Here is an 11,500-nt window from a genome sequence, read left to right as displayed (position 1 = left end):
CGCATATAGATTTGGGTAACTTCTAATACGCATCTAGCATTTGGGTAACACATAACAAACAACGTATTAGGCATATGTTGTTGGGGTATTACTTGAAATTTATATTTTACTAATACTTGATACGGAATTGAGTTTTGGGTATTTCACTATACGCATAACTTAGTTGGGTATCCACATATACATACACACATTCTATAGCTACAGGCTACAGGCTACAGGCTACAGCCCTTCACTTTCTTTTCTTCGGCAAGTAAAACTCACACACACATACATACAATACATACATTTATACCTTTAATCAATGATTCTTTTTCACTAAAGAGATTCATCAGCCAATCATATAGTCAATTAGGTTAAGGTATTTATTCGCCATCGTAGGTATTGAAGAGAAGGGTTGAGGTTTATATATGTGTGTAAATGAGAAATTGAAGAAGGAGAGAAGGATATTATGTTGCTGATCGATTGAATACGCATCTTTCATTAGGGTAATTCAATAGGTAAAATTCACCATGTCTTTTAAATATGTGTATTTTGCTCAATAACAATAAAAAAAATGGGTATATTTAGCATTGTTTCACGGTTTTATTTATTTTGTTAAAAATATATAATAGGAATAATGTGTTTTGTTTTATAAAATTTGTAAAAAAGAAAATAGCAGTGTTATTGTCACTAACGCTGTGAATCGTAAGTGTTAAAATGTCTTTTAAGTCTTGCCTTTTGGCATGGTAAGTTTGTTATAGTTGCCGTCGTTCGTATTGGTCATTAGTTTATTCAGTTTTCGGTTCTGTATTAGCAATAATTGTTAAGCATGGCCAGGCATGGAAATTATATACACGAAATGGAGGAAAGTTTTTCAAAATTCAGTATTGAGGAGGAACCGAGGAGACTTCCGAGGAACTAAGTGAAATAGACCTAAGATGGTGCTTGGTAGGGAGATTTTTGACGGATTCATCTATTGATTTCCAAGTCATGCAACATAAAATGGCTCATCTTTGGAAACCAAGAAGAGGAATGTATGTGAAATCTTTGGATGCAAATCGTTTCTTGTTCCAGTTTTATCATGAAATTGATATTAAGAGAGTGATAGAGGGGAGTCCTTGGACCTTTGGAAGGTTCCAACTTGTTTTTGTTCGATTGAAGGAGGGGGATAATGTAAGAACCATTCTTATTAACACAATGGATATTTGTACAATTACACGACATGAATGCTGGTTTTATATCATTACGGGTAGTGAAGGACGTTGGTAACTACATTGGGAAGTTTATAGAATCGGATGTCAATAATTTTACAGGAGTATGGAGGGAGTTTTAAGGGTCAGAGTATCAATTTCTTTAGATGGTCCATTAAAAAGACATATGAAGTTAAGAAAGAATGCAGATCAGTGGTCATGGGTGAATTTTAAATATGAGGGTGCCCCTACGTTCTGTTTCATTTGTGGGTTTATTGGGCATGGTGACAAATTCTGCGAGAAACTATTCGATACACTAGAGGAGCAAATAGTGAGACCGTTTGGTGCGTGGATGAGAGCGGAACCTAGACGGAAGAACCATACGATCGGAGCAAAATGGCTTCGGCCTGGGGGTAGTATTCCGACAATAAAATCAGGGGAAGGAGAGGATCAGATTATGGGGAAAGTTGTTACCGCATATCATGGGAATGCAAATCATGCGGGAGTTAAGGAAAGGATGATTATTGATGGTTCAAATGAAGATAAGGTGATAAATCATGGAGAGAATCAAGGAAACAAGTCCCATATTAAAAAGGCGGCAAACATACAAAATATTATTATTCAAAATAATAATATAATAGATAAAACAAATGTTGACGTGGATGGGCCTGAAATATTTGTTCTGGATCCAAAACGAAGAAGGATGAGTGAAACCTACGAGCTGAATACGGGGGAATTATCTGGTCTTCATGGTGACAATACAATGGAGAAGGAGGAGGTCTCAAAAAACTTGCTAGTGGCGGGTGTTGTGCAGCAGCCCCGCCTAGCATTATGACAGCCCTTAGCTGGAACTGTCAGGGTTTAGGGCTTCCCTGGAAGATTCAGTTCCTTAAAAACGATGTTCAACAACATGAGCCTTCATTTGTATTTCTTTGTGAAACATTATGTGGGAAAGTAAGGATGGAAAAGATTCAGAGGGAATTAAATTATGAAGGGATGGTGGTAGTGGAAGCTCAAGGAAAAAGCGGTGGGATGGCGCTGCTCTGGAAACAAGAAAATCAAGCTACTCTTTTGAGTTTCTCGAATTACCATATAGATATTGAAACTAAGAGTTTTGGAGTGGGTAGCTGGAGATTTATGGGATTCCACGGAGAACCCAATAGGAGCAATAGGAGAAAGACGTGGGATCTGCTTAGAAATCTTTCTCGAGATAGTAACCTACCATGGTGTGTCATGGGAGATTTGAATAACATAGTTTCTCAGAGTGACAAGAGAGGGGGAGTCCCTTATCCTACTTGGTTAGTAGAAGGATTCAACGAGACGTTGGTTGACTCGGGGTTGGTCGATATGCATATTATGGGGCACCAGTTTACTTGGGAAAGGAGCAGAGGTACTACAAATTGGATAGAAACACGACTAGATAGGGTGCTCACGAATGAAAGGTGGAATAATTTATTCTCGAGATCAAAACTTTACAACTTGGAAGGCAGCCCATCTGATCACAACCCCATATACTTGGACACTAGAAGCAACTTTGGTGAGTCAAAATTAGAAAGAAAATTTAAATTCGAAACTGCATAGCTAGCTGAGCCAATGTGTTTCCAATTAGTGAAAGATAGTTGGGAGGTTTACGTTTTTGATAATGTTCGAGATAAAGTGTTGCATTGTAGCCACAGCCTGGCATCTTGGGGGTAGAGAAGTGACAGGGAACTTTAGTGGTCGTATTAAAAAGTGTAAAGCAGAGCTTACAAATCTGAGAAACAAAACAGATGTAGAGTCCTTAGAGAAGTTTAAAGAAGCAAAACAAAAATTGTTTCTCAATTTAGATCAAAAAGAGATGTTTTAGCGTCAACGTTCAAAGCAACTTTGGCTTCAAGCTGGGGATAAAAACACCCGATATTTCCATGTTGCTGCAAGTGAAAGAAGGAGATCCAATGCTATTCAGAAACTTCAAAACACGGAAGGTGAGTGGTTTGAATGGAATAGTGGATTAGGTGAACTAATAGCCAACTATTTCGAACGACTGTTCTCTGCTACAGAAGCAAATTGGGAGGAGGTTGTAGATAAAGTCCTGACTACTATAACAGCGGCTCATAACGAATATTTAACGAGGGAAATATCTGTAGAGGAAGTTAAGTTTGCTTTGTTCCAAATGCATCCGGACAAAGCTCCTGGTCCGGATGGCATGACTCCGGGTTTTTTCAGAAACACTGGTCTATAGTTGGTTTTGATATAGTGTTAATGGTCAAGAAATTCTTTGCTGAAGGAGTCTTGTTGGATGGGTTAAATGAAACAAATTTGGTGTTAATTCCAAAAAAGAAGAACCCAAGCATGGTTAGTGATCTCAGGCCAATCTCACTTTGTAATGTGCTAATTAAAATTATAACAAAAGTGATGGCAAACCACTTGAAAGTGTTGTTAGATGTGGTGGTTTCGGAAACACAAAGCGCATTCACTCCGGGAAGGTTAATCTCGGATAATATATTAGTATCATACGAGGTGATGCACTATCTGAAGAACAGGAGATATGGTAAAGAGGGCTTCATGGCTATAAAGCTTGATATGAGTAAGGCCTATGATAGGCTAGAATGGGTTTCATGAAATCTATGTTTCTGAGAATGGGCTTCTGTGAGCATTGGATAAAGCTGGTTATGACTTGTATAACTACGATCTCGTATAATATAGTGCACGAAAATCATACTTTGGGTCCTATTATACCGACTTGCGGGATTAGACAAGGCGATCCCTTGTCCCCGTACTTGTTCATATTATGTGCTGAGGGCATATCGGTGATGCTGAAATATTATGAATCAGAACAGTGGACTCACGGTATTTGAGTTTATCGTCAAGCCCCATCTATTTCACATATGTTGTTTGCGGATGATAGTTATCTCTATTGCAAGGCATCCACAATAGAGGCAAATCGAGTTTTGGAACTGCTGAGAATTTTTGAAGGAGCTTATGGCCAGAAGGTTAATTTGGAGAAATCTTCGGTGTTTTTTAGCTCTAATGTGATCCCATACAACCGTGTCAATATTTTCCAGGTATTTCTTATGAGTGAAGCAGGCATGCATAGTAAGTACCTGGGTTTACCTAATTTGTTGGGGCAAAAAAAATCAGTTTTGTTGGGTTTTCTCAAAGAGAAGTTAGAGAATAAAATTAGAACATGGGAGAGAAAACCAGTTTCGAAGCCGGGGAAAGAAATTTTAATCAAACTGGTGGGTCAATCACTCCCGACATACGCGATGAGTGTTTTTTTGCTACCAATGGAGTTGACTAAAAGTATTGAACAAATGTTAGTCAAGTACTGGTGGAATTTTACTCAAAAGGGAAAGAAGAAGATTCATTGGGCTAGTTGGGAGAAGTTGTGCAAGCACAAATCAATTGGGGGATTAGACTTTGGAGATTTTAAAAGCTTCAATTTAGCCATGCTGGGTAAACAAAGGTAAAGGTTTATGACTAATCCAGATAGCTTGGTGTCCAGAGTATATAAGGCAAAATATTTTAGAGACGGGAATTATCTGAACGCAAAACTGGGGGCGAGTCCGAGTTTTACCAGGAGGAGCCCGTGGGAAGCTAGGGAAGTAGTTAGTGCGGGGGTGTGTTGGAGAATTGGGTCTGGAGAATCAGTAAAAATTTCAGGTCAACCATGGCTCGCTGATATGGATAATCCATATGTCACAACGGTGTCCGACTCATTCCAGAATAATAAATTGAAAGCTCTAATGTGTACTGATAATAAGATCTAGGATCACGAGGTCATCACAGATTTGTTTAATCTCAGAGATCAAAAGTGCATATTTGAGACTCCAATCTACGAACATGATAGTACAAACACCATTGTTTGGCAACATGATTTTTCTGAATCTTATACGATTAAAAGTGCGTACAGGTTAATTCAGCGAAGGAATGGAAGCTATATTTCTGAGGAGAGGTCGAAAGTGTTAATGCAACTTTGGAAAATTAAGGCTCCTCCTTGAGCTCTCAATTTAGTCTGGAGGGCTTTATCAGGATGCTTACCAACCTTGTTGCAATTATATCAGAAACGAGTCGAGATAGTTACTAAATTTCCGGTCTTCCTGGGAGAGGAAGAATCGATTTTCCATAGCATGATATCTTGTCCATTCGCAATGAGTTGCTGGAATAAGTCTTTTCCAGGAAGTCAACCGATCCATACACAGGTGCTCGAGGTCTTACTGGAAGATGTTTGGAAAATATAGTGATAATAAATATGCAGACATTGTGACCTTGTGTTGGGCGCTATGAAGGGCCATAAATGATGTAGTGTGGGAGACGAAATACTCGAGAGTAAATAGAGTCATAGCTTCAGCAAAGCAGTACCTTTTACGATGGAAGTGTGCCCAGGTTACTTGTTCTAGTGCTCTGTCCAGGTTTGTTGTTGAGGAGGACGGAGCTATTACGTGGGTAAGGCCAACATGGAACTCAATAAAGGTAACAGTTGATGTTGCTCTATTTGCAGAAAGAAGGGAATATGGTCTGGGAATAGTGGCTCGAGATGCAGATGGGCTGTTGGTGGAAGCAAAAACAAAGTGCTATTCAGGGACGGTGACAGCTGAGTATGTTGAAGCGTTAGGAATCAAAGAAGCATTGTCCTGGATTAAAAACAAAGGTTGGCAGGAGGTGAAGTTAGAGTCAGATTGTTTAGTAGCCGTGCAAGTAATTCGAAGTATTGTGGAGATGTAGTCAAGCTTTGGCCAGGTGGTGGCTGATTGTCGTCGTGAGCTCCGGGATTCAAACAGTATTTCTCTGTTATTTATTAAACGATCTGCTGATGTGGTCGCTCATTGTTTTGCAAGAGCGTCATATAGATACCCCGATCGTACTTTTGATAGGAGTGATGTTCCTATTGAATTTCAAGATTGTATTCGGATGGAGTCTATTTAAATAAAACTCTAAGCTTTTGTCAAAAAAAACTCACTAACGCTGTGCTCCCGGATTTTTTAGGAGAGAAGATAAGAGAAAATATGGGAGTTGAGTTCAAGTTTTACTAAAAGGTCATGTTTGTTTCATGGGATTATAATCCCGGGATAATAATCCGGGAATAACTAATCCCATCAAAATTAGTCCTATGGATTTAATAATCTTATCCTAAGTTTATTTGAAAGGATTAAGTGTAGGATTGAATATAATCCTTTAAAATTATATCATATGTTTGTTTTGAGGGATAGTACTTGAGATTGGGAGATAGTTCTTTAAATTTTCCAATCATCTGTTTGTTTCACATGCGATAACAATGAGGGGATTATAATCCTTTCAAAAATGACTTGTAGGAGAGGATAAAACAATACTTCCTCCCACCAAGTATTAGAGGGGATTATAGTCTTATACTCTACTCCAACAAAACAAACATGGGATAAGATAATTTAAAGGATTGTAATTCTTGGATAACTCTTCACTATTTTTTTACAAAACAAACATGGGATTGGAAAATTTAAAGGATTATAATCATATCCCTTACTTAATACCATTAAACAAACATGCCAAAGGTAAATAGTAGAAGAAAACAAATCACTCCCGAGTTTGTGTAAAAAATGAGAGAAAGTGGCCAAAAAGAAAAAGGTAGTGTCGGAGAATATTTAGAAATATTCTCATGCCTGGGAAGAAAAATTTGAGGGAAAATTATAAGAAATTTTCTCTGCGGATTATTTCTATTCTCTCGCCAAAAAACTCGGGAGCACGTCTCGAAAGAAAAATTTTAAAATTATCATTTCTCTTATCTTCTGTTCTCTCCATTTTTAAATTCTGGAGCTCAACGTTAGCACGATGAAGGACAAAAATGTTATGATTATGTAAAATAATAATGTTAAACTTGATGATTGTAATTTTAGAATTAAATATATAAAATTATTATTATGATATTACATTGACTCTTCATTTTAGATATATGCACATGTCTTCTCATCAAAATACTTGTCCATTTTAACTTTGTGCATATAGTAAAACCTCGATACATAAATATTTGATAAATGAATAATCTCGTCAAACAAATAATTTTTCTCGGTCCCAATATAAGATAGATAATATGTTAGGTCCCAATTTGTTTGTAGAAGGGGGGGTTGAATGCAAACAATACCGTTTAATCGAATAAAATGCGGAATAAAAATGTGAAACAAAATTCAAGTTAAATAAAACTTTTATTAAACTTGAAAGGTGTTACAACTACGGTATCGGTTACAAGGGATTAATCTTAAATCAATTATTACAAATCTAGAATAAATTCGACATGAACTTTTTCTATTTTTGCAATTAAAAGATCAAATGCTAAATGTGATTTGAGATTAAGTTCTAGGGATTTTAATCCGCTAGATTGATACACAAGAACAAGATAAAGATTTCTAGTTGATTGGATTTAACTTTACAATCTAGAAATTTAATCTTGAAGAAAGCAGATAAAAAATAAAAATGTTGTGCCTTTGTTTTCTGCTTCTTTTTCTCTTGACTTGTGTGTTCTGTATGTTGATTTTCTTTTGAATGTCTTCTGCTGCTTTTATTTAATCCAACAGTCGAGTAGAGTGTATTGGCATGACAATCTCTTTGAGCTGGCAAGACAATCAGAATGAACTAGCAAGACTTTCGGTATGACTATCAATTGTCATACCGATTGTCATAGAAGTTCAAAATCAGATTGTCTTACTGAATTAATAATAGATTTTAATATAATAAAAAATCTGATAAGACAATCCTTTTGAATTAGCATGACCTTCGGTATGACTATTGATTGTCATACCGATTGTCATACTAATACAATCAGTTGCCTTTGAGAATTAATAACAGATTTTAAATCAATTAAAATCCTGAAAAACCTTAATATTAATTCTGAATTAATTAATCAATTAATTCAATTAATAAAATAAATTAATTTTTGCAGATATGATTTATTCTCTTAATTAAATTATATGACTTAATTAATTAATAGAGAGTTAATACTAATCTTGAGCAGCATCCATTCTCCTGTAAAACTTCTGAAAATCACTGAAATATATGAATCAATTCCACCACTTCAACGTTGACACTCGATGTACTGTCTGGTTCATGAGTGACTAACTTCCGTGATGTTTCTTCACGTCTTGACTTTGATTTTCTTCAGACTAAATCCTTGTAATTAATTGATACCCTGACGAGATCTCTGTCACTTGGTTAAATCCACAATCTTGATTTATATCACTGAGGCTTGATCAATTTCTTGAGCTTCTTCCAGTGAATTAAGTCTTCAAGTCTGTAGATGAATAATGTTTCTTAACCCTTTGACAGATGTTACTTTGTGAGATCTCTCTAACAATAGATCCACTATTTACTTATTACATTCTTATTTGAGTTGAGTTAAATCCTCGAATAAACGAATAGGCTATGACATATGCCTTTCAATCTCCCCCTATTTGCTTGTTAGACAATAACAACAAATACCTAGAGGATAACTCAACTAACAAATAAGAAAAAGATATAAACAGTAATGCAAAGTAAATAGCAGAAAAGTTCTGGATTATATTTAACATTTTCCAGATTCCAAAAGAAATTTACAAGTGAATACAAGATAGATGTTCCTCTAGCCTGAACATATAACTACATTAGACTATCTTGATTCATAAAGCTCTAATCATATTACAGTGAGTTTTGAGCTAATTGATTTCAGTTGTCTTCTCTTCTGACTTCACTTTCTTCTAAATCTTGAAGCAACTCTTTGTCAAAGACACGATCCTTTTCTGAAGTGAAGCTTGCTGGTCTGACTGGTTGAACTCCAACTGACTTCAGCTTATTCTTGATCTGATTGTACCTTTTAATATTCTTTTCACAATAAGCTTGAATCAAATCAGCAGCTTGAGTCTTCAACATGGATGAGTATCCAGCAGTTCTTAAATGATGTTCCATCCAGACCAGATGCTTAGCTGAGTAGTCTATAAGAGATTGTACATCTAGCTGACAGATTTGAAGACAATCAGACTTAAAGAATCTCACCTGATGAGGATTATTGACCACTTGAGGACTAGCCCTGCTGGCAAACTCTTTAAGCCTTTCTCGAAGAACTTCATTCAATTCTGAGCTTCTTTTTACCTTGTTGAGAAGAACCCAAATCTCTGACAAAGAACGATTCTCAAACAGATGAAGTGACACCTTGAAAGATCCTTCACTCTGACAATATACAAAAATGCTCATCTCATTTAGGGATCTATCAAAAGCAGCTGTGATCCTTGAGACTTCAGTCTTGATAGCATTCATGTACATGTCATTGTTAGGATTTGAGATTTCCAGCTTGTCAAGAAGATGTAAGAACTGTCTATCATTGTTAGTGCTCAGCTGAGGCATATCAAGTACTCTCCTAGCTTCATCCCATTTCTCACCAATCTTCAGTCTGACATCTCTTCTCCTTTCTTGAGCCTTAATGTCATGAAGATGTTGCTTTTGAAGAGTTTCTGTTCTTTGTATGTATTTCCTCATGTCAATGATCTGGGAGACCTTTTTGAGTTCAGCTTCTTTTCTTTTCATCTCTAACTGCTGCTGCTGAAACTCTTTCTCAAAGATAGGATCCACTGTAGCTTCCTCTTCCCAATCTCCAAAATCACTTTCCTCTTCAGCTTCAAATAAACCATCTTTATCTTCCAAGACTGGTTCAGTGGGAATGTCAAAAATGTCAAAGTCATCCTGTTCTCCACTGTAATAGACATCATCAACCTCTCCTTTGTCCCCAGCAGAGGTATCTTTTTCTTTCCCCTTTCCACTATTCCCTTTCTTCTCCCCCTTAGTTGAGGGATCCTCTACTGACTTTCCCTTAGATCCTCCATGACCTCCATCACCTCCCGAGCCTGAGCCTCCACCAGACGGCCCTTCAAAGTAAGTCCTTTGTTCTTCATTGGGACAGTGAGAATTTTTGATCATGTAGTACAGGTGCTTCATCCCTTCATCCAGATGTTCTATACCTGTCTCTATCTTCAGAAATCTAGAGGAATCCAGTGAATGATTCATTTCAACCAAATCTTCAAGAGAAGTCATCCTTGTATGTAGAGAGCAGAAGTCAGAAATGTCATCAGATGATAAAGTTGGAGTTTCCTGAATGGAATTGAGCTTTGGTGTGACAGTGTTCTTGAGATCTGAGATATCATTTCTTATGAGTGCCAGTTGATTGTTGACAGAGGTGGAAGAAGAAGACCGTTCAACCACTTGTGCTTTGAATGCTTGATCTTCAGCTTGGCTTTTAGCAAGTTCTTCTTTTAGAGCAGCAATCTGAGCTAACAGGTTTTCAGTATCTGTGTCTGTGTGTGCTCTCACCTAAATTTCACTCGTGTTTGGTTCACTCACCTCACGTGCTTGTGTTTCTCTCAATATAATTGCTCGTGAGGAGTCTTCCTGTTGCTGTTCTTCTGTACCTGCAGTTAAAATCACCCTAGCCTCTTTAAGAGAGGTCAGTGGTGGTGCAATGGGAATTCGCGAGTCCCGATCCTCAGTCAAACCTATCATTTCATGTGAAATAGATGTCTGAATTGCTTCAGGGATAGATTGACCGAGTTGCCCTCCACTTTCTCCAGATAAATCTGCGAGTGGAGAATCCCGTGAGGGAGCCAGAGGTGTTTGATCTGGGAGGGGAGAAAATGACTCTATTAAGGGTGGCTGAGAGTCAGATTTTCCCTCAGAAGCATGTGACTGCTCTTCTGCCGTAACTATGGCAGGCACTGTAACAGACTCTATGTGCACTCCTCGCTCTGTATCCTGAGTATCATCTGTGGATATGTATGGTTCCATTGTGAGTAATGGAATTGTGCTTGAGTCAGTACAAGATGCCATGGCCCTATGGCAAATTTCAATAGATTCATCCTGTTGAGAGAATATCTCTAGTAACTGTTCATTGGCCATTTCAAAGTCCATGTCCTGTTGGGAGGACAAGGATGGGCTTTCAGATGCCTCAGTATAAGTTCTTCTTTTCTTTGGAGGAGGCAGATCTGAGGGTTCACTCACATTTAACAATGCACTACTTCCTATTAATCTTCTGGGTAACATTTTAGACAGTGGGGGAGAGGTTGAGATAGTATGTGACTCTGTGTTTGGCTCTACGACCTGGGATTGAAGCTGTGGTTCTACAACTTCATGGTCAGCCCTATAAACCACTGGGGGTCTTTCAACAGAAGTAGGAATGAAGTGAGAGTGAGGAATTACTACCTGTAATGGAAGAGCATCTGATGTTGGAGGAGCCTGGGTGGCTTGAACCACTGGAGGTTGAGGATGCTGTTCATGACCGGGAAGATTGAAAATAGGTAAAGGAATATAAGTGGCCATGAAAGCAGATGCAAGTACTGGAACTTGCATGAATTTAAAGGTTGTGT

The 11,500-nt window shown here is 37.6% G+C and overlaps 1 protein-coding gene across 1 annotated transcript; it reads left to right on the top strand.

Annotated features, from left to right (window-relative positions):
- Positions 1-2,000: 2,000 nt before the first annotated feature.
- On the top strand, positions 2,001-3,390 carry LOC141703019 (uncharacterized). The gene is made up of 3 exons (XM_074506821.1): positions 2,001-2,706; positions 2,840-2,940; positions 3,031-3,390. The coding sequence occupies exons 1-3, from the start codon at positions 2,001-2,003 to the stop codon at positions 3,388-3,390; spliced, it is 1,167 nt and encodes a 388-aa protein (XP_074362922.1).
- Positions 3,391-11,500: the final 8,110 nt, after the last annotated feature.

Source organism: Apium graveolens, chromosome 1, assembly GCF_009905375.1.
Source record: "Apium graveolens cultivar Ventura chromosome 1, ASM990537v1, whole genome shotgun sequence".
Taxonomy (NCBI): domain Eukaryota; kingdom Viridiplantae; phylum Streptophyta; class Magnoliopsida; order Apiales; family Apiaceae; genus Apium; species Apium graveolens.
Note: the sequence above shows the minus strand (reverse complement) of the source record. Positions and strands in the feature narration are given on the sequence as shown.